Source organism: Idiotropiscis lumnitzeri, chromosome 16, assembly GCF_059441095.1.
Source record: "Idiotropiscis lumnitzeri isolate Australia: NSW breed Sydney's pygmy pipehorse chromosome 16, RoL_Ilum_1.0, whole genome shotgun sequence".
Taxonomy (NCBI): domain Eukaryota; kingdom Metazoa; phylum Chordata; class Actinopteri; order Syngnathiformes; family Syngnathidae; genus Idiotropiscis; species Idiotropiscis lumnitzeri.
This window is the reverse complement of record NC_142406.1, coordinates 14,836,753-14,859,581: the sequence shown is the minus strand read 5'-3', so window position 1 is coordinate 14,859,581 and position 22,829 is coordinate 14,836,753. Positions and strand designations below refer to the sequence as shown.

At 42.3% G+C, this 22,829-nt stretch overlaps 3 protein-coding genes across 4 annotated transcripts; 2 read left to right on the top strand and 1 right to left on the bottom strand.

The window, feature by feature from the left end:
• Positions 1-372: 372 nt before the first annotated feature.
• LOC148321655 (neurocalcin-delta B) lies at positions 373-6,059 on the top strand. Of its 2 annotated transcripts, none has more exons than XM_088278714.1 (4): positions 373-570; positions 3,050-3,482; positions 4,062-4,167; positions 4,369-6,059. In XM_088278714.1, exons 2-4 carry the CDS (start codon positions 3,105-3,107, stop codon positions 4,461-4,463), a joined length of 579 nt encoding a protein of 192 aa, XP_088134840.1. In that variant the 5' UTR covers positions 373-570; positions 3,050-3,104; the 3' UTR covers positions 4,464-6,059. The 2 variants fall into 2 exon arrangements, with proteins under 2 accessions (XP_088134840.1, XP_088134841.1); XM_088278715.1 differs by lacking the exon at positions 373-570 and adding an exon at positions 1,108-2,165.
• grhl2b (grainyhead-like transcription factor 2b) lies at positions 6,050-15,378 on the bottom strand. The gene is made up of 16 exons (XM_088278713.1): positions 15,191-15,378; positions 13,024-13,213; positions 12,793-12,860; positions 12,383-12,719; positions 12,112-12,170; positions 11,887-12,037; positions 11,475-11,586; positions 9,639-9,733; positions 8,731-8,889; positions 8,369-8,426; positions 8,143-8,282; positions 8,018-8,055; positions 7,798-7,889; positions 7,245-7,330; positions 7,088-7,152; positions 6,050-6,946 (listed from the first exon to the last, which is right to left on the bottom strand). Exons 1-16 carry the CDS (start codon positions 15,208-15,210, stop codon positions 6,832-6,834), a joined length of 1,785 nt encoding a protein of 594 aa, XP_088134839.1. The 5' UTR covers positions 15,211-15,378; the 3' UTR covers positions 6,050-6,831.
• Positions 15,379-19,471: 4,093 nt separating this feature from the next.
• Positions 19,472-22,270, top strand: znf706 (zinc finger protein 706). Its single transcript, XM_088278716.1, has 3 exons — positions 19,472-19,644; positions 20,724-20,869; positions 21,487-22,270. Exons 2-3 carry the CDS (start codon positions 20,735-20,737, stop codon positions 21,580-21,582), a joined length of 231 nt encoding a protein of 76 aa, XP_088134842.1. The 5' UTR covers positions 19,472-19,644; positions 20,724-20,734; the 3' UTR covers positions 21,583-22,270.
• The last annotated feature ends 559 nt before the right edge of the window (positions 22,271-22,829 follow it).

The following is a 22,829-nucleotide window of genomic DNA, read 5'->3' as shown; positions in this document are numbered from 1 at the left end:
TGCAATACTCACAATTAACTAAAAATTAAAACATGCATATATATATATATATATATATATATATATATATATATATATATAGAGAGAGAGAGAGAGAGAGAGAGAGAGAGAGAGAATTTTTAGACTATTTTTTATGTACAAGACTTAATTTATAACAGATTGGGGAAATTCTCTCTGTCTGTTTAGCTGTCCAAATATTAGAAATGTTAATTTCTTTCCCTGTACATGAGGGCAGGTGTACCTAATGTATTGTCCGATTGGTGTCCATTAAACGAACTGCCGGGTTTTGTGTTGCCAAGCCAACGGGGCCTCTGATTGGCCGCCTTCTGCCCACGTGATGCTCGAGCTTTGACGTCACAACTCGAGGCTTGCCCAGTTTGCGGTGTGTACATTCGGTCACAAGTGAACGACAAGAGCCGAAGTTCGGACCGACACGCAGCTGGGGAACCGCAGCTTCCCGTGTGGCTTCTTGCGATCCGTCGTCTTGGAAACTTTTTTCCCCCCACCTTGCTATGGGCCACTAAAGAGACTTTTTTCGGAGGACCTACCACACAGCGACTTGAAAGCGAGGTAAGTTGGACTGCCCTATCGCCCTCCTCCCCCCCGTCTCCGAGGCACTTTGGTAGCTTCCTGTTAGTTTTGGTTTTATTACACAGGTACAACGCTGCAAAGTTAACTTCTACGATAACATGTGTTCATCTCGCGCAGAAGATTCTTGCAGCGGATAAAGCTTTAGCTGCTTGTGTCTAATCGGATGAGGCTGCTCCTCCTCACAGTGTTTATGAAGCCCCTATAGGGAGACATGCTTTTCCGCCCCATAATCATTAGGAGGTAAATTTTATTAAACATATTTGGAGAAAGAAAAAAAAACAGTCTTTAGTATTATCATTTCATGGGACAAAGTCCTAAAGGGTCCACTAATGCATGCACAGCCTTTGAAACTTGTGGGGTCCCATGTCTGTGCAGCACTAGCTGTCAAATTATGACTTCCTGCAGCGTAAAAATTAATCAAACCTCAGAAATACCTTTTCTACGATCATAACATTATTTTTAACTGTTCTCGTGTTTGCCAACACGGCAGACTCGTTGTTTGCACAGCTGTCTCAGTTTAGAGGTGCAGGGTTCCAATCTTGGTTCCAGTCGGAGTTTGCATGATCCCCCCCCCCCTTTCAAGCCGGATTTGAACCAGCAACCTAAGGATTTCAGCTGCAAGCCTCTACAGTCCTCCGCTCTACCAATTCGAAGGGACGAGTAACTGCCGTGATGCTAAAATTTCCCATAATTCTTTTCCCATATCTGTTTACATGTTGGTGTACCTAATGAAGTGGCCACTGAGGCTCATAGGAAGTCGACTCCGGCCGATGCTGATGATGCAGTCGCTGTCAAACCTGAAATAGCAACTCAAAAACTGAAATACTAACCCTAAAAACATCCCCCAAATTAGATCTGTCCAAACCACACACACGGAGACATAACAGAAAAGCCACCGCAGGGAGGAGTCGAGAGATAATAGCCCCCTTGGAAGCGTCCCTCCGACCACCTCAAGATGACGACTTTGGCTAAATCGGAGCATCGGCTCTATTTGTGTCATGCGGTTTTAGTCACGGGCCGCGGTACTCTTGTCTGGTCTGATGTTGCCTGGAATCCGCTTGGGCCTCTACGGCTGTCGACTTCGATGCGGGTCCGCTCACGTTTAAAACAACAAACAGTGCCGTCTTTGTGCGACTCGCCAGCAGTTTGCTGTTTGCCCCGTCGACAGTCTGCTCACCAGTTTGCAGATGTCGTCCTCGACACTTTTTGGGCCTCATAATGGCGCCTCTGTTGCGAGGATGCAGATAGCCCCGCCCCCAAAAGCCACAACACCGATAATGCAAGCGTGTGTTTGCACTGTGACGACGGCTGGATGGAGGGGCTGCTTGTTTGTTTAAAAGCATCAAGAGTGACACGCCGGTGTCGCTCGACGTGAGACAAAGGGGTGTGTGGCGAGGCAAGCATCAGGAAGTGACACAGGAAGTGGCATTTATGCACTCAAAGTGGTGGGAGGGGCTTTATCTTGCAGTTTGATCTCTTCAGTTTGCACTCGTTTAGCGGAAGCGACTCTATCGTAACGCAATCCGACGTTCAGATCCGTCTCCATCATTCGTCCTTAATCGCTCTATCGGGAGGTCATTATGTCATCATTTCATATCTGAAAATATTCACTGGGTCCCGATGCGATATTTATTGCGACGCGTGTCTTTGTGTCATTGACATGCGAGTCAGATGGCGGATTTTGGAGTCTGCCAGCATTTTTGAATCATCGGGCCGGGATAGATTGCGTCGGTTTTTGTTCATTCAGCCAGAGAGCAGCCAATCACACGTGAACTGGTTCCCCGTCAGGTGGATTTTGGGTTCATAAGCGACCCTGCGTGACTTCCGACGGTTGAACGATGCGAACAAATGGCGGATGTGTCTTCGGAGCAGACTCGCTGCGACTATCACAAGAAGAACCCTCATCCCCCGGAGGAGATCGTATCGCATCCAGTCCGCCATCTCTCTCGCCAACCTCCTCGCACTTTCCAGCCGGGGGGGGGGGGGATTAACTCTGGTGCTCTTTGGTTCGGCTTTACCTGCAGGATATAAATGGAGACTCCTGCTCATTATGTAAGCGGGAGACAAGATGTTCGGGGAAAGTCGCTAAGTCCGCCACCAAAGCGAATCACCAGAAATAGCCGAGTAACTTGTGGCGTCGGCTTTGAGGCGTGTTCGGTGACGCTGTCAACTCTTGCCGTCTCGTCGCGTCTACTTTTAGAATGTACAATTCCATTTGGGAACAGCTTAATGCAACTTGGTGTTCCCGTCTTCGTGCCAGGCTTGGTGGTCTCGGGACCATCGCTGGATTATGGCCCAAGTTCAAGGCAAATTCAGTTTGCCTGTTTTCATTGAGAATGCAAAAATAATTGAGACAAAACAACCGTTAATTCGTGATAATAATTCATTCTGGCTCCAGTTGACTTAACGGAACACAATCCGGATGCTTCCTCACCAATGTTCTTGTCGTTTCTTTCAGCCGTCTGAACCCGCCGCCGTCCTCTCGCTCCGCATCGCCACTTTCGCCATCCGCCATGGGCAAACAGAACAGCAAGCTCCGTCCTGACGTCATGCAGGATCTGATGGAGAACACCGACTTCACCGAGCACGAGATCACCGAGTGGTACAAGGGCTTCCTGCGGGACTGCCCCAGCGGCGCCTTGTCCATGGAGGAGTTTAAGAAGATCTACGCCAACTTCTTCCCGTACGGCGACGCCTCCAAGTTCGCCGAGCACGTCTTCCGCACGTTTGACGCCAACGGCGACGGCACCATCGACTTCCGGGAGTTCATCATCGCGCTGAGCGTCACGTCCCGCGGCCGCTTGGACCAGAAGCTCAAGTGGGCCTTCAGCATGTACGACCTGGACGGCAACGGCTACATCAGCAAGGCGGAGATGCTGGAAATAGTCACGGTGAGTCCGAATTGGGCCTGCCGGGGTCATTTTAGCAAGTTGAGGTTCCTGCGGTTTTGATTTCCGCTTGACTCAGCTGCCAAGCATCCGTGTTTCTTTTCTCTTTGTGATCAAGAGTAAATGTTAGGGTTTCCATTTTAAAATCAGGAAATTCAATGAAAAAAAAAAAAAAAAAGAAGAGTTGTACTGACCTGATCGGTCATTCATTTGAACATTTACGCCACACAGCACCAATTCTTTGTGACCTGAATCGGCGGCACTCAAAACACGCTTTTGGTGCTCAAAATCTCCTTTTTCGCGCTTTTAATAGTAGCACAAATATAACGCTTCCTGATTTTTTTCCCCTAACTTTTAAATAAAAGGTATTGATAATTCATAATTCATATTAATCACGTCTTTGATATTAAATAATCGCCCAGCCTTATCCACTGGACAATTTTGACTGGATAAAAACAACAACAACAGAATAGAAATCACTCACTTGGATCTGGGTTTTTGAGGCTTGTCATCCACATAGCAAATAAATGGTGCCCTCTGCTGGTCGCTGCCAAGTACTGAAATCCCTTCTCGTCTCCGCAGGCCATTTACAAGATGGTCTCTTCGGTGATGAAGATGCCGGAGGATGAGTCGACGCCCGAGAAGCGCACAGATAAGATCTTCAGGCAGATGGACACGAATCGAGATGGTAAGACTTTTTCTCTGCATTTTTGGTGGTTTTCGTGGCTTGAAGGACGATCACAAGAGCTCAGTAAGCTGAAGTGAGATTTAGAATTTTTCTCAGAGGATAAAAAATATATGGCGATGAGTATTGTTAGATTGTCGGTCCACATGTGTTGCTTCTAATGCTTTAGTGACCCATTAAATCGTCAATCTTTTTTTTTTTCAGGTAAATTGTCTCTGGAGGAGTTTGTGGAGGGTGCCAGGAACGACCCGTCCATCGTGCGGCTGCTGCAGTGCGACCCAAGCAGCGCCGGCCAGTAGGCGGCCCGATCGCTTCTCTTTCTCTCAACTATTTTTTTTTTTTTTTTTTGCATTAGTTCATCATTGAAAGGATGACCACCATGATTTGAAGGACAGCTTTGAAGGACTGTATTGCTGTACGCGCAGGACTTGTGAAAAAAGTGAATTTAGGAGATACGGAACTGCACTGAATCTATGTTTGCTGCTGCGCCTTTTGAGTTGGAAAGAGTCAGTGGACGACAAGTACTGGAAGTGGAGCATCTTGGGATATGTAGTTTTTCTTTTGTTTTGGAATTTCAGAAGGATTTGAAAGCACATTTTTTTTTTTTTTTGGGGGGGGAGGAACGTTACACAGTTGAGCCCCAAATGAGGAGAATGCTGGTTGGACATTTAGAGATAAAATGAAGCGATTAATACAAAAAAAAGTTTGTTCTTCTGCGGTTTTATTTGTTTTTAGAATTTTAACAAAATGCTCCAATTGGAGCGCTGAGTTGGTGGCTTGAAAAAGAATGTTTTCTTTTTTTAATTGCCCTGTAAAATCCGTCTTGCAAAAATAAATATATATTTTTTTAGATTATTTCATTTTGGAAGAATTGTATAATAATTCATTAAAAAATGAACTAAAAATAAAATCCTCTATTAAATGCATATTGACGTTTTCAAAAGGTAAAATAATTGCAAATATTTTTGGAATTATTTAGAATTTTATTTATTTTTTTATTATCATTTGTTCCCACCAAATAAAAATAAAATTGCCTCATTTTAGTATTACATTAAAAAAAAAAAAGAATATCATTGTCATTGTTTTATATATTTAAAAAAAATTACTTTATAATTTAATTCCACCAAATACATTTTTAAAATCAAATCAACTCAAAAGTTGGCCAGTGGATAAATCATTTTGGGTTTAACAGTTTTTTTTTTTCGTTTTTTCTTTTCAAAAACATAAATAGTTGTATAGTATTCAATTCCTTTACGATGGATTCAACTTTTTAAAAAAAATGGTGTAAATTATTACAATGTGAAACTTTTCTTTTACTTGAAAGGACAAAAACTAAATATGTTGTATATTTATGCTAGACCAGGACCACATGTGTGTTGCTATGCAGTCACGTCACAAAATGGCGTCGCAGGAAATGTCATGGCTGCTCACCATTTTTTGTCCTACATGGTTTTTTTGTCATGCTTTAAAGCTGCACCAAATTTCAATTTCACTGACTTTTAAGTGTTTTTTTTAAATCCCTGCTGGTGTGAAGACACAATTTTGTTCTTTTTCTTGTGTTGGGAAGGAAACAAATAATTATTTTTAAAATGAACAACTGTGACAATGACGGCGGAAACGGCCGTTGGGTACTTCTTCAGTCCCGCTTCCATTAGCATCTTGTGGTCAAAGTGCCAAATATAGACGATTAATTAAAAAAAAGAATATATATATATTTATATATCTATAAATATATATAGATATATATATATATGCAGTATTGTATCATTTATATTGTACAGTTGTTACCTGTCGAACAAATGAGGATGTCACTGTCATAATTTTTTTGTAGATTTTGTATAAACGTCTGTGTAGGATGTCCATTTTGTCATTCAAATAAAAGACAAAAGGGCCAAGTGTGTTTATGTTGCTTCTGAAAACAAATAAAAGTCACATGAATTGTTGGAAAAACACACAAATGGGCATAATACTAAATATTAAACATTATGTAACGTTTCCTTTTTTTTTTTTTTTCAACGGCCGCACACGATTGTTGTCGACGTATTATTGGAGACAATAAATGTGACAATGAAGCTTCACTTTATGTCCCCAATGTACGCGCAGGGATTATTTTGCTCAGCATTTTAGCGGAAAACATGCCAATACAGATGAGAAGAGTTACACCGATTTTCATGGCACTTGTTTTTATTCACTTCTTAGCACATGTTGCCGTGAATCTTAACATTTTCATATTTTATAAAAGTCACCCAAGGGCTTTTGTTGCAGGCGAAACCGCTGAAATGTGAAGTACTCTACTTGAAATCGATGGATGGATATATATCAAGAAAAATAAATAAGACAAGTAAAAAAAAAAACTAACAATAAAATCAAGGTGGGCATGCAAAGAAGCTGCTAACGAAGAACTAACGACGGCGACGTGCTTTCACGATGGCTGGGGGAATTTAGAAATACAAATCAAGTATGTACACAATGACAAGACACTTTGTACAGTGGATCAGAGAATCTGGGCTCCATTACTTCTGCCTTTAGAATTAGAATTAGAAATCCCTTTATTGTCATTGTACTCAAGAGTGCAACGAGATTAGAGACTTTAAGGACCAGCGACGATTACTCCGTACAAGAGGAGCCCACACTCTCAAACTTTTGTGTGTGTGTGTGTGCAGTGGCTCATATTTCGGTCAGCGTGACCTTGTAAGTGTCGGCGTAGCTCTCCATGTGCAGAATGAACGTGTCCTCGTTGGAGTAGTGCTCGATGATGTTGTCGTCCATGTGCACCAGGATGCTGGTAAAAAAAAAAAAAAAAAAAAGAGAGGAGGAAAAAAAAAAAAAAAGGCACGTTCTCGTATTTCAGTACAATATTGTTATGAAAAACGTAATAAATGATGAGTTCTACTCAACACAATTGTTGCTATCTCGGTCTCACCCTTTTTTGCTTTTCTTGTAGACTTTGATGATCTTCTCAGTAGTCACGCCGTACTTCTCCGATATCTGCGAGGCAAATGAAAACGCTGACTGTGCTGTTTATAACAAAAAAAAAAATGTAGTAAGATGTAGCAGACAAAACGGCGGCCGCCACTCACCGCGTTCACCAGACCTCGTAGCGTCGGCGACTTGAGCATGAGCGCGTCGAACACCTCGTCCGTCTCCTTGCGGACGTACAGCAGCACTGCGGCAGGACAAAGCTTACTACGGAGCTCAAGTGTTGCACTATAACACTACTGGGCCGCAACTACTAGCCATGTGGTCCGAACTAGTAGCCTCCAAGTCACCTACTTTGATATCCATCTTAAGGGACATGTACTAGTCCACACTTTGTGCTTACTAGTTCGTAATGTTTAGTGCACTAGTGTCATACGAGTAACTTTTTTTCCACCACTGTATGAAATTCTGTACATTAGTAGGACAACCATCTTCCGAGTGGGCATTTTGGTATCACCAGTAGGCTACTAGTGCAGCCTATTAATTGGAGCTATCAGTGTTACTAGTGCGTGTGTGGACACTGTCATTCTACTAGTGTGCTAAATTGCGTGTGTGGATATAACTGAAGGCAATTGGAAAAATTGCCTGAACGGCTTTCCAGAAAATGGAGGCTCGGGCCGGCCATAATATTAGGTACAGCAGCCGTGTGGTTACCTCTCTTGTGCACCTCCTCCTTGATCTGCTTCTGAGGCGACGGACACAAGTCGTCCTCCGACGGCCGGAACATCCTCTTCACCAGCACGCTCCTGACACAGACATTGTCATGAATAATATTTGTTTCGCTGGGTTTGAATACACGCTTCCTGTGGAGTGAATCTCATTTGCATATCCCTTTGAGCTGATGTAAATGACACTTCCCGTTCGGCACGCTCACCCTTCTCGCTCCATTTCCTCCGTGTTGAAGGTGAACACCTAAAAACATCGATTTTGTTACATATTATACATACTGTCAACATATAGACACTTGCATACATTCACACATTTAGCGTCGAAGCGTACCTGTCCGGCCCTTTGCAGATTTCCAAAATGGACGTCGGGGATGAAGAGGACAGGTTGTGCTTCCAGGTCGGCCATGGTCTTGAAATAAGTGGTGTCTGACTTCTTGGGTACCGTTATCACGCCCACGCCGGCGTCTTTACCTGTGTACCAAGGAAAAGTGCAGTTAATAGCTTGCGTTTATATTGGATGAATTCTGAATATTGTCAGGAAATAATATTTATGGTGCCTTTGGATTTCTTGCGGAACAGCTTCCTCTCTTCATCTCTTATCTTTCGCTCTGCGCCCTGAAATTGGTCAAAGAATCAAATAAAATGACAGGGAACTAAAGACGGAAGGTGATGTGAACAGTTATGACCACAAGGGGGAGCACGTGCGCCACGATTCAGCCTAGTCAGCGACAAAGCAGACGCGAGAGGGACTAATTAATTAGTTTGAGAAACATTTTGGACAATTTTATGCTTGAATGGATAAAATAATAACGAATCTATTTGTCCCAAGTAGTGTTCATAGCCATTTTGGCACAGAAATGTCTTTATTTTAGCAGAACAATGGCACACATAAGGCAGAAAATGATGGCAGATGTCCGACCTTGTCACAGAAGACCTTGATCTGCGAGTAGGCCCTGTGCAGAGGTTTGTTGCTGCGGTTGTTGTAGCTATACGTGTCGATCTGGATCATCAGAGGCAGACCCTTGACGCCCTTCTGCGACGAGAAGTCGGTGCTCAGGCAGTTGACCGTGATGAAGATCTGACGGACAGCACATTGATGGTGTCAGGCATTCATAAAAATTGTGTTTTATCATAAACACAACAAATATTCAAGGTCGAATTGGTCTACACATTTGATTTTTAAAATGGAGAGATGGGCCAGAGAAAAACAACATTTGTGTTTGGGAGTATGGAAAGAACACACTGGAGGAGCGTGTGTGTTTCTCAAATTGTGTCATGGAAGAATATATTGACTTTGCCGATGTGTAAATACACTCATACGTATACACACGTACACACACGCACCTTATTTTGTGTTACTGTAATAAACAGGAAGTCGTGATCGGTTCTTCCTCTTACTATTGTGTGCTGCTCATTTAAAAGTCTCCAATATCACAATTACACGATTCAAAAAAGGACCTTCATTTACATAATAGTAAAAGTGCTAATTTATCACGTTTCGCGTGCGGACTGAGGTGTCCGTATTACCAATGAGCCAATTCTTGCCATTTGTTTGCCAACGACCGAATCAGCAAAAAAAAAAAAAAAAAAAAAAACCTGTCCCGCTGCTTTTCATTTCCCGACACGCCTCCCGCATGGGTAAACATACCCGACCGGTTTGCAGGGGGTTAATATGTCAAAAAAAAAACTTTTTAAAATTTGTAGCACCTCTTGATACATGAATTTACAATTTTTATTTATTTATTTATTTTTCTTCCCCTGATTGGTTGGTAAGTGGAAGTATTTATATTTTTTCATGTTATTTTAATGTCCGGTTGTTTTTCTTACCTTGGCCTCTTCGTTGACGTCCCACGTGAAGGAGATGGCGTTGTAGGCGATTTCTTCGATGTTGCCAATGGTGTTGAAGCTCTCCTTGTAGTCGGCTGCAAGATGAATCACAGCATTAAAATAAACAAGAATAAAGCGCAAGAGTGGTCATTAAAAGTCACGAGCAGGGTAGCCATTGTTTGCTCTTGATAAGCAATCCAACGGCGCACGCTTCAATTTGAGGAAATAAAGTCTTATCTGGCCTGGACAAACAAAGTCTCTGGCTTCAAAAAGGCCGCTCGGGAGACTTTTTTTTTTGATGGAGTGTCTCCGGAATTCTCTTACTTGGAGGAGCAAATGGCCCCTTTCACACTGCCTGTAAAAAGCTGCCAAAGTTCTCTTAGGGCACGAGGGATGAATGAATTTCGGGTGTTATTCTGTTACGTTTTTTTTGGAGGAGTCACGTTAGGTCGCGGTATTAAGTCACAGATGCAGTCGAGGTAACATCCCGCTTTTGCTGGGTTCTGTGCAGAACGCAAAGCACAAGAGACGCAGGGTCTCTGTGTGAAAGAGGCGACTGGACATTTGCGCACAAATCTTTGTAACAAAATCAATGATGTCGCGACACAGAGCGACGAAGGCGGCCTATTTTTCGTGGAGTCTGGGAATTACGATTATGTCGTGAAGGAATCAACGCGCATGCGAGTCTTTCCTTGCTCCTCAACAGGTGCACAATGGAGACAGGAAACGAGTACCCCACACCCCTTTTCAAAATGATCTCATGTATTCTGTGACGTGGCCTGGGGCACCTGAGCACCACACACGCACACACAGACACACAGACACACACGCACACACACACCCTCCTCCCCTGCTATTCAAATCAGCTCTCCTGGCGGTTTCGGGTTGCATACGGCGAGAGGAAAGGGTGCAGGGCCGCCTGTGATTGAAGAGTGGCTCGATGGTTCCCATCAATCCATCCTCGGTTTAAGTTGGGAGATCTTTAAATGATTTAAAGCATATACTAAAGAATTTGAATTATAATTGGTCTAATTTGTATTTTAAAATAAATAAACGTAACAAAGAAAAAATTTATTGAATAAATGATTAGAATTTTTTAAAATTTAATTTGTATGTTATTATTTAAGATTAATTTGAAAAAGCAGAAAATGTCAGGAAAATGTGTATTTCAACAAATTCATTATTTGAAGAGCATTTTTTTTCTAAAAAAAAATAAATAAATCACAAAGTCAAAAAATGAAAACGTTATTAATTTATATTAAAAATATTTATCTGTGATTTTTGTTTTTGTTTTTACTGAATGACATTTTCAGAAGTTTAACTACAAAATGAAATTAATTATTAAATCTCTTTCTATTAGTAGTTCTGCAGAAACACTTCAGCAGAATTGGGAGTGAATGTGTGTGTGTTGATGATCAAATATGAATACTTCCACGACATCAATCATGAAAATCATTATTTTTAGCGGACCGTGTGTCTTCACATTCCACTCCGTGTCCTGACAAGCCGCGTATGCGTATGTATGTACGCATGTGTGTGTGCGTCACATACCTTCAAACTTTTCGCGGAGTTAGCAGGCCCGAGCTTGTCAAACACACTAACTAATCTCACACACACACACACACACACATCAACAAGCCATAGTGAAGTTGGAACAACAATTCACTATTCTTCAAGTGTGTGTGAGTGTGTGTCGTGGTGGCTGTTTTGGCCTGAAGGCGAGCAGCCAGTGAGGAGGGTGGGGGCTTGTTTGCTCTCAATGTGGCCTTTTTTTTTTTTTTTGCGAGAGGAGCGCATTCCAGAATTGCGATTAAAGACAAATCAAACACGACTCACCAATGTCCAGGACTCTCTGCTTGGCCGTGTGCTGCCGGGAGTGCCAGTACTTCCAATATTTTAGCTGCTCGTCTCTGTTTTTGTCCTCGCTAAACACCACCATGATCACACTCTGTGAGATGGGGCAGGGAAGGGGGGGACAAAAAAAAAAAAAAAACAAAGCAGTGGTTGCCGACAGTCTTAATTACATTTATATGTTTGTCCAATCAGATTTTAGATGGTGTTGCCATGACAATGCAATCCGCCCAGTGACTTCAGAATTAGAAGTGCTGGCCGATGCAAATTCTATACAAGCAACGGGACGGTTTCTTGAACGATTCCCATTTCAAATGGGGTCAGCATTTCGTCGTCTTCGGATTGGTTGGTCAGAAAAAAAAAATATTTCGTTTTTCGTTCCACAGGCAGCACTCACCCGCACTTTGCTGATGGGGTGTCGTAGGCGCTTGTTGGCGCTGAGCTCGTTGAGGGTGACGGCGTAGAACTGGCCCTTGTTCAGGTAGGTCATCGGGCCCTCGCCCTGCTTCTGACGTAGCGAGCGGGTTGCGTCCAGCGTGTACTGGAAGCTGTCGTTGCGACAAAAGAGGTTTAGAAAAAACAAAAAAAACATCTAACATTTGCACACGGGGTGGTGACTTACGTTCCGTCCTGGTGGAACAAGAAGTCATCTGAGGCCAAAGAGGAAGGCGTGTGGTACTTCTGGCAAGAAAAGCATTTAAAAAGAATATAAAATTTGAAACCAGACATGAAATTTGGGGTTGGACATGATGTGACGAATGAAAAAAAAAAAAAAAAAAAGTCTCAAGGAGCCAAGCGTGAAACTGAACAGGAAGTCAACCATTTTGGATCATTTGCGGGGCTGGTTTCAAATTGAGCCTCAGTTGCAAGACAGATTTGGAATTATTTCTCACCGTGTCGCCGTCCTCGTCAAAGGGGCTGTCCGGCGGGCTCCGCTGGTCCTCCTTAACGTAGGAACTGTGGCTGACGGTGGTCACCTCGTAGGGACTTTGCTCATAGACCACCCGGGATGCCTCCTCGCCGTCCACGCGATAGTGGAGCCCGGCGCCCGCCGTCATGTAGACGGGCGCATACGACTCGGCTTTCACCAGAGCCACGGAAGTCGCCCCGCCCGGATCGGGGCCGCCGGGGTGCTCCGTGTTGAGCGACAGGTTGACGGGGACCGACTTGAGAACTTGGACGCGGTTGTCCAACGCCTCAGCCTCGACGGCGTTGTGGTCGCTAGGCAACCTGGACAAACGCATAGCGACGATGCCAAAACAAAACGCGACTATTTGTTTAGCCATTCAGCGTGTTTACCGACCTTTTCTCCTGCTCTTCCGTTACTTCCGCAACTTTGGGAGCGGTCAGAAGTCTTTTCTCTTTAGGAACCTGGAAGACAACCGCGAATGGCATTTGGACTTCACAATTCACAGTCGATCTAGAATGTATTCGCATACTTTTTAAAATTCCAAATATTTTTTGATGTGAATTTTAACCGGTCAAAACAAAAAAAAACAAATCCTTTCAAGAGGGGAAACAAATCCTAAGGTACCTTGTAGTAGTCGTAGAGGAGGCCCAGGGCGTTGGCGCTGTCCTCGTCGCCGTTGATGCTCATCATGGCCTTGGTGGCGGCCGTCAGCGGGTTCTCCAGGTACGAGCGCCACGCCTCATCCTCGCTGGTGTACGCCCGCCGCACGGCCGGGAAGGAGCTCTCGTTGGGGACCACCACCACCAGACGCTTGCTGGGCAGACAGCACAGTCACTTTAGGACTTTGGGATGAGCAAACCTTTCAGATCAAGGGCCAAACGGGACTCAGACGGAAAGGGGAATGTGGTCAATATCTGAGGAATCGGAACTTGACCACCTACAGGCCACTGTTGGAACAGCAGGCTGCGAACATAAAGACAACGATAAAAGTAAAACAAAATATTTGAAAAATGAAATAATGTAATCCAATCCGCATCTGAGAAAATGTTCATATGATTGAGTAGGTGTTGCTGTTTTGGTGAGCAACAAAGTTGTCACAGTCGAGAGGTTGTGGTTTGAATCTTGCTTCTTGGTTGCTTGTGTCACGTGCAAGAGGCTTAAGATCGCGGGTAGGGCCTTTGCCACTTTGTTGGCCCACTCAAGGAGGCGAGATGACACGGAGTAGCTCAACACGGCGTGTTGTCACAACAGCTTAAGTTTGGCAGCGTATCAACTCGGCGCCCGCCAAATGTTACACAATGCGCGATATATATTAGCGGTTGCGCCTTGGCCGCACACACCTTTCGATAACACGTAAAAGAAAGCCCTGAAACCAAATGAGAAGGATTTAACGCGAGCGGGCCATGTTGCCAGAATCCCGGCAGGTTTCTGCAAATAACGCATTTGCTGCATCTCTAAATGAGTCTTTGTGGTTAAGACATCACCACGGCAACCAGATGTATTAGTGTATTATTTGTTTTTATTGTTTATACCTGTTATTGTCTCACTGATTTTAGATTATGTTGAACAATTAGTGTTGGGTGTTTTCTTTGCTAAATTGATCAATTATCAATGCACAATGACAGAAGGCATACAATGGTTTGTTTTGGAAAATTGCATTAGTAGTCAAGTTACATTTATTTGGAAAAATAAATTATTAAATGTATGTATTTTTCTGTAAAATGAAATAAATATTACCTTAACATAGTAGCAGCAGCAATATGCCTTATACTGTTATTACAAAAAATTGATAATATAAAACAGTATTTTTTTTTAAACCTTACCTAATCTCGTTGCACACTTGAGTACAATGACAATAAAGGGATTTCTATTCTATTCTATTCTACAGAACAAATGAACATGTTTTACATTTTTCTAAGTAAGAAAGATTAGTTGTTTTTTTATTTTAAATCAATAGAAAATAGCCCAAAAAGCCTTAAAGGTGAAAAATTAACAGTAAAAGTAACAATGTTTTTTTTCATGAGTTTTCATGCAAGAATATAATTGTTGACATATTTTAGAAATGAGGAAAAACAATATGAAAAAAATCTATTTAGCCTAATATAACTTAAGAAATTAATTTCTGTATACACTATTCTGTATAACACCCTAGTGATCAAAAAGAAAAGAACACAAAGGATTTATTTGCAGACAAATATCCATTAAGTAAAATCAAGCTAATTTAATCACCAATCATTAAATAAGACATTTACATGTGAAGAGTGCATCTTCATGTAGAGAAAATGCATGCACAAAATAATGCCAAAATTGCACATTACAAGTATTATGCACATATTTAAAAAAAAAACAATTGAAAGTTCAAGTTTGAGGCTTTAAAGCACACAGCATTGTCACGATTAGCTCAATGTTCTTGATGAATAATCATCCCTATTAATATGCATATTTGCACATGGCCGTAGGGTTCGTGCAGTGCAATAAATAATGCAAATATTGAAGTTACAAACAAAATAAAAACGTCCATGCATGTTTGAAGGTATTTCCTTGAGTCCAACCCCAAAACAAACAAAAATTGCGAACCCAAAACAAGCTTCAGTCGATAACGTAACATCATCAGACATCAACAAGTGATGCAAAATGACAAGTTAGCGACTATTCCTACAAAATGCAACATGCCTTTTGAATGATTTGCCCCCCAAAATGATTACAAAGCAAGAAAGAAAAAAAAGGTGGGACCCCCTCCCCAATTTGGGTCCGAGTATCAAAGATCGTCTCCGCATGCGAGATCACTTACTTGTCTGTCTCCTGTGACATATTTCGCCTCCTTTCCCCGGCGTGGTGCCTGGTGGAACTGGACTTTCAAGTCGGAGCAGGTGATAAGAGGGAGCGGGTTGGCAGAAGTTGGCGTACAGGTAAGTCCACTTTTCTTTTTTCCCCCGACTGTCTTTTTTTTTTTTACTTCCCCTCCTCCTGTCACTCCCGCACCGCAGGTAAACCCCGCGTTTTTTTTTTTTGTTTAGTAACCCTCCCTCCGCTCCGTTTCCGTACACAAAAGTCGACTTTAGCACTTTATCACGATGTCAACATGATTCATACACACGTCAACGCGGCGATGTTTGTATTTGGCGTCGCTTAATCGCTTAGCTTTGGGAAATTCTTTCACAGGCGAGCGAAAGGAAGGTGAGGTCGCCGCTGATTGGATGCCCGCGGGGTGAAGAAAGCTGGCCGCTGATTGGCTCAGAGTGCAGGAAGAGCAGGTGAAGGCCCCGCCTCTTCCTTTGCTAAAAATGACAATTATTGTGGTCATTTATTTTATGAAATGTATTTATAATAAAATAACTGTTAGTTATAGTTATGTTTACAGTAACTTAGTAACAAACTGAGGATTTGGCTGTGTTCAGAACAAACACACCCCATTTACCCTAAGTTTGAATTTAATTTAAAATAAAGTTCAACATTATTGCCGTTTTTATTTTTTACATCCTCTCTCTGTAAGGTTTCTTTTTTTTCCCAATACAAATGATGTGTACAGTAAAGGTTGGATAACATTTTTATACCACAAAACCATTGCGTTTCAATTAGGGGTGTGTAGACTTTTTCTATCCACCGTAATTGTTAATTGATTCTCAATAAATTCATTAGGAATAATACAATCAGCCTATGTGTGTGTCTTAAAGCTCAAACATGGCCTTTGGGGTGCAAAAGTTTGCCCACCTCTTCAAAGTAAAGAGGAAAAGGGGGCAGGGGAAGGCCTGTCATTAGTTGACACAATGCCATTGTCCCTTTAATGAAGCCATTGTGTGACCACATCGCAGTGTTTGGAATCAGCCAGGCTAACAGCAAACAATGCAGGTGCATGTTTAGCTCCTACAATCACCACCTCAATGCTAATTCAACCCTGTTTATTTAGCAGAAAAAGCTCACGCAATAGGCATGCACCACGACTAAGACATGATAAGTAACAATTTGATTTGATTTTACAATTTATTTGTCCCCTATTGACAGGTGTCTTTTTTCCCGTCGTTTTAGCGGAACTGTTTGGATGCGAAGAAGTTGTTGATGGGACAAAAAGACAAGTACATTTGCGTGTGAACGCCTCCGGCTGATCAGGTATGGAAATCTCTTTTTTTTTTTAAGGAAAAGAACGTTGCAGGTTCGGTTTAACTGCCAGTGGTGTCATCCCCACTGTGTGTGTGCGTGTGAGAGACACAGGCATTTTCTCCTCGTCTCATTTGTTTGACAGAGCAGCTGGGGCCTTTGCGGCGCTCTCTGTGTTGTGTGTGCTAGGTAAATACAGGTGGAGTCATTTTTCCTCCCAGCGGCACACAAACACAACATGGGGAGAGGGAGGTGGAGTTGAAGGTGATAATAATAAATGCTATCGTAAAGCAGTGGTGGGCAAACGTTTGAGAGCTCAATGGGCCACATTTGATTTTTAGAACGGATAGATGGACCATAAAACAAATGTCAGGAAAAGCCTGCTAGAACATCTGAACTATAATTGGGGTGACTCGGGGTACATACGAACATTTCTGTTGTTGCTATGTGACAATGTGACAGTTGAAACGTTATGACTCCAAGCAGGCTCGGGCACGACTTCCACGAATTCTTGTTCCCATCCCTTCTGTGTATGTGAAAAAAAAAAATTCGACATACCAAACGCTTTTTTACTTGTCGGGACTTGGCCCCTGGATTGGGAGTCAGCTCGTTTGGTACTTCCAGAACCACGATCGAGTGCAGGCAGGTGAGATGGGATGGGAGCATTTTTCCTACACGTGGACAGAAGGAAAATCTAAATTTTATACAGATATTGTGCAAAGGTCAAGATTGCACTTAGATGTTTTCTCTTATCTGTTCCAGTTGAGAGGGAAAATGACGGAATTTACTGGCAGCGTGAAAGGGAAAGAAAGACAACCAATGACACATTATGGAGGACTTTGAGTCGGCAGTTATGGAAGATCATGATCCAAGGCATACCACATCATGCAGAATTGCAGCGGTGGGGAACCCAAAAATAAAGTCAATTTATTATAAAGTTTAAATGATGGAAAACTCCCGGCTAAACTAGATGACTTCCTTTTTATCAATTTTGGATTAATTTGTATAGTATTATTCTATTATATTATTTTTGGTCAACATTTTTTTGTTTTATTTTCTGTAAGGAATTCAATACAACTTTATTTAATTGCGCATTTCACAACAGATGGAGCTGCGCTTTCCACATGGTGTAATACATATTGGCAACAGAAATTAAATAATACAGTAGTAATATAAAAAAAGTTTAAATAGGCGTGGATTTTTAAATGATTAAATAATTGGTGAAAAGATTAGGATTAAATAAATTATGAATAGGATAAAAATATCAGCATGAATTTTATTATTAGCACACGCAATTTTATTTGATAGCTGTTTTTTTTTTCCCTAACGTTGTCAACCAAATTAAATGCAGCCCTCAAGCACAAAAGTCTGCCCACTCCGACCCAAAGCATACCACATCGTGCATATTGTTGTTGTGACTGCGCCGCGTGTGCGGTTCGACTGGTCCGGCAACATTGTGGCAAAACCGGTTGGTTGGAAACGGGAGGCTGAAAGGAGAGGAAGTGTCAGATGAGGAAGGTTAATAGGCAGCTTCCTCTTATGGTTGGGAACAGGCGACGGGATATCCGTTCACGTAACGCGGTTGAAGTGATAACATGCCGATTTGGGGATTGTACAGTGAAAGTGTTTGTGTTCGGGGAACACTGAAGTCCACCCGAAAAACATGCAGCGTAAGCAAAAACAAGAGGCAGAGAAGGTTCCCAACATAACTCCAGTAGTTGTTAGAAGACCACTTGGGTTTATAATTAACGGAACGCCTTGCTCGCCTGTCTATAACATTTCAGATTTTAAGTTTGAATTAAGGTAGAGGACTTTGGTGAGACAAAATTAATTTTGGGCTTGACTGTTTCAATATGCCATCCCTCCATCTTTAACACAGTTTATGCTCACTAGTGTAATATATTCTCACATTTCTTGAAGGATATTTTAACAAGGTTAAGTGTGTAGAAGTGGTATAACTATACGTTTAAAAAATTATATGGTCTCTATAATGTAAATTTTCATCTATTGTGTGGGTGGGTCTGATATTCTCTGCAGTTATATTGACTCGCTGACACCTGGTAGATTTGCTTTCACGTCGTTCGACCCCCTGAGGCTTGACAACCCCACCCAGGGTCTTGTAATCCAGCAAGTTCCTGCACAACAGCAGCAAGGCGCCTACGGGCCACTTGGGCGTTCCCCTCACACACTTTTCCCCATTCACAAAAGGCTCGTCTTGCTTTTCCTATAATACATTGAAGAAAAAAAAAGCAGGAAGGTGAAAAGGACATGTGGACGACTGTATACTTTTCTCACCAGGATAGGATTTCAGTGATTACATGAATCAGTTGACTTGCGTTAACATGCTGTGATTTTTCCATTTTGTCCTCATTCGGGTTACATGTGACTTGTAGTTGAGCCCAGGTAGACACAGGGCAGAGACAAAATACATTTCTAACAATACTAAATTCTATGTACTCCCACTAATCTAAACACGACATTTTGTTAAAATTACATTTGTGGAATATGACTATAGCAGTAAAATGCACGTTTCCTCTCTGTCGCTCAGGGAGCGGCCATTTTGCCACTTTCTGTCGACTGAAAATGACATCACAGTGTCAAAGGGTTCAGGTAACAACCAATGACGGCTCACCTTTGCTCATGTGACGTCCCATTTCATTACACTAATACAACAACTGATTATGACATTTATTTATATATTTAGTGATGCAACACATTTTAAATTCAAGTGTAAAAATAGGGTTGAATTGTCTTACAATTTAGTCAAATAAGCACGAAAATGCGTAACGGCCCCATTCTACCACGTGGGGGCAACGTCGCCAACGTCATTGGTCCCGATGGTGCCTTCATGGTTTGCTCGAAATATCCCACTATCATGCAAACATTGTGGACCCAGGCGCGAGAAAATGTTGGAATAGCACCACCATCTTTATGTAGAGAATTAAAAAGGCATTTATATCAATCCATGTTGATATTCTCCATTCTTTCGTTAAATTGTGGCTATTTGGAACCCTAACCCTTGTGTTTACGACGGTCTTTGAATCTACCAGCGACGTCATCTTGTCAGTGGGAATTTAGCAGCTGTCACGTTTTTGTTTAGGCTCCGTGGGAACGACAACTGCTTACATATTTGCAGACTACTTTTACGAGGTAAGTTCACAACATTACAATAAGATCCTAAATAGCAGAGTATTTGCGTGCTCGGTGGGCTAACTAGCGCCGAGGACATGCCCACCGCCTTGCCCAGTGAGTGGTGGCTGGCTAACTGGAATGCTAATCCACGTTACAACCATTGCTCTATTTTGCCTCATTGTCAACATTTAAACGGTGTCTAATCCACGTGGAGTACATTTTAAGATATTTTAACGTCTCATGCAATACCCTCTTCACGAATCATTTTAAGAACACAAGACGTTTGACCGTCAGATTGTGTTAGCCGAATGCTAACTCGACATCATCTATCTTCCCCTTATGTTCCTAAACGCGCCACTAAAATACGAAAATTAGATCACAAGCGAAAATGAGTGAATTTTAACTGGTTTAAACGTTATAGAGTAGGCGTTAATTTTACTTCTATCATATGAAACAAGCTCAATATAGTCTTTAATTGGGGTAAAACTGAAGTAATTCCTGGCTAATAATGGTGGCCAATTTATAGACTGATCTAACAGGCCTCATCACCATTGAGAATTTGGTGTTGGAAACGCCCATTTTAAGATTTCATGTTAACAGATTGTCAGTCTGCCCATTTAACATAATTGGACGTTCGATTTCATGCAGCCATGTAGAGCAAGAACATTTAACATTTTTCAACATGCTTAATATCCAGTTTAAGGTCCATGTACTAGTGTGCTTTTTGTCTTCACTAGTAGGACAACTTCTAGTACTTCATGCATGTTACTACTTAGGTACAACTCTGGGCTAGTAGGTGACTAATCTAGTTCAACTAGCGACAAAACATTTTCAATTACATTCACACCTTTGGACAGTTTTAGTCTAAAGCCTTCACCTAAAATTACTTTTGGCAAGAGACAGTGGGGCACACCCAAGACCGGTTACCAGCCCAATCGCAGGGCACATATCGTTTGCAAAATACATAAGTTAACACGCTGTGACCATACCAGATAATTGTTCTGCCTTTTATGTCATTGGCATAGATGACCTTAAGAAATTATTTAGTCAGGAGCATTTTCTTTGGTTTAATAATGCCTGTATTTATTTTACACTAGATTTGCTCACCATGGCCCGCGGACATCAGAAGATCCAGTCCCAGCAGAAGAACGCCAAGAAGCAGGCCGAGATGAAGAAGGCTAAAGGCCACGACCAGAAGACGGCAGCCAAGGCAGCGCTCGTCTTCACCTGCGCCGTGTGCCGGGTGAGTTTTCTTTCTTTCTCTCACCCCCCTCTTTAATTCGCTGGTGGACCCTCTGCTCCTGGTCGGGCCTTTCTGTCAAATTTTAGAACCCATTGTGGCCCGCCAATCAAAAAGTTTGCCCACCCCTGATTTCCACGGTCCTTTTCACAAAAGACTTGCAAAGTGCTCACGATGAACACACAGAAACAAGTTTTACGGTTAAAGTTCATGTAAGTAGGATTTTGTTTCAAAATATATTCAAAATGATTGAAGAGAATTGCTGAGAACGCACTCAAAGACTGAGAACTATGTTGGACTCAATTGTGGCGATAGAGCATTGAATGTTTTTCAAACATTGGCTTGCCTGACTGTGGGTGTGATGCACTTTTGCGTCCAGCATGAGTCACTCTGTAAGAACTGGAGCGCATTTATTTTCATCAGCAGTCAACCGGCACAGTTGCAAGTGGCAAATTGATATTTCGTTTTGGGTCGTCTGGCAGCTTTAGAGTGCCTCGTCGTCGGCCATGGGTGCACGCGTTTCACCGAGAGCAGGCAAATAAAGTGCTATTTTCTCGACGGTGTGTTTGAAGTTGTCGGTTCCTGCAGTGATATGCTCTGCCTGTGTTTTCTCCCCGCAGTCCCAGATGCCCGACCCTAAAACCTTCAAGCAGCATTTCGAGAGCAAGCATCCCAAATCCCCTCTGCCCCCCGAGCTGGAAGGCGTGGAGGCATAACCCCCCCCCACCCCCCCACCCCAAAAAAAAGTCTCTGCGACCCTTTCCGTTCTAATCTCACACGGACAACGACGACGACTTCCTTGAGGCCCCTCTCGTACCAGCTCTGCACTCTTCTGGGTCCTCTTTATTTCGAAACATTCAGGGTGATGTCGCCAAATGGGAAGTCAAAGTAAACTAACCCGAAGGTTTGATTCCCCCCCCCCCCCACCACCACCACCACCTCCACCTCCAACTGACAAATGAAGACTTCCTGATGTGTGGTGAACATGGAATGATTGTCTTGCTGAGCCATCATTGTAAATTCTGTGATGATTGAACCTTTTTTTTTTTTTTTCCCTTCTTCTCCCTAGCACTGCTCTTGCTTCAGGGTTTCGACCTAGTTTGGGGGGGCTTGCACGTGGTTTAGTTTTAATCAGGAGGACAATTGTTGTTGCTATAATTGAATTCAATTACTTTCGTCCTTTAAGAGGGGTCATATTCCCCACACACGTTGCTGTTTAACACTGTATTTGTTTCACCTCGCTAATTCTCGTCTTTGACTCGTCACTAACCGGCCAGGCTGCTACTTTGGAAAAAAATAAAATAAAGAAATGCAAAGATTTAACAATTTACAGGAAAGTGTCAGGAACTGGAATGTATGCTCACTGATGTATTATAGTGTTTTATTAAATTTTACTTTGTGGTACATGTTTCTGTTGAATTTATTCCTACCTATGCACAGCAACAGGAAATGAGTTTAGACAACACCGACGTCATGACTGAATCAACAAAAAAGCCTCTTTCCTGTCTGAAACCGTTTTTTTGTCACACTCAATGTTCACAATCAAATAAAGCAAAAACACATTTAGCGAATGAGGAGAAGCGGAATGGAAAATAATGGACAGAAGAATGACAGACGATAACATTTATTTCATTTTTTTTTGCGTCCCGTATTAAAACCATTAAAACTCATTTCTGCTGGACTGCGATTTTGGGATTGCGACATGACCAGTGTCACACACCTGTCGAACTTTGCATATTATGCCAGCATCAGAAGGAACCGGTTTTTTGCTGAGTCGCGTGCAAATTATTTAACGGTATGGTGTTCGTTGTTTGCAACAAACCATCCACAGCATCCTCTCCGTGTGTCAATAAAATATCTGAAATGTTGATTGCACTTCTATGTGCCATTATAATGCTCCTCAAACTTGTCAATGAAGTCTGCGATGTAGCAGGCCAAATTAATACTTAAAAAATGTGGCGCA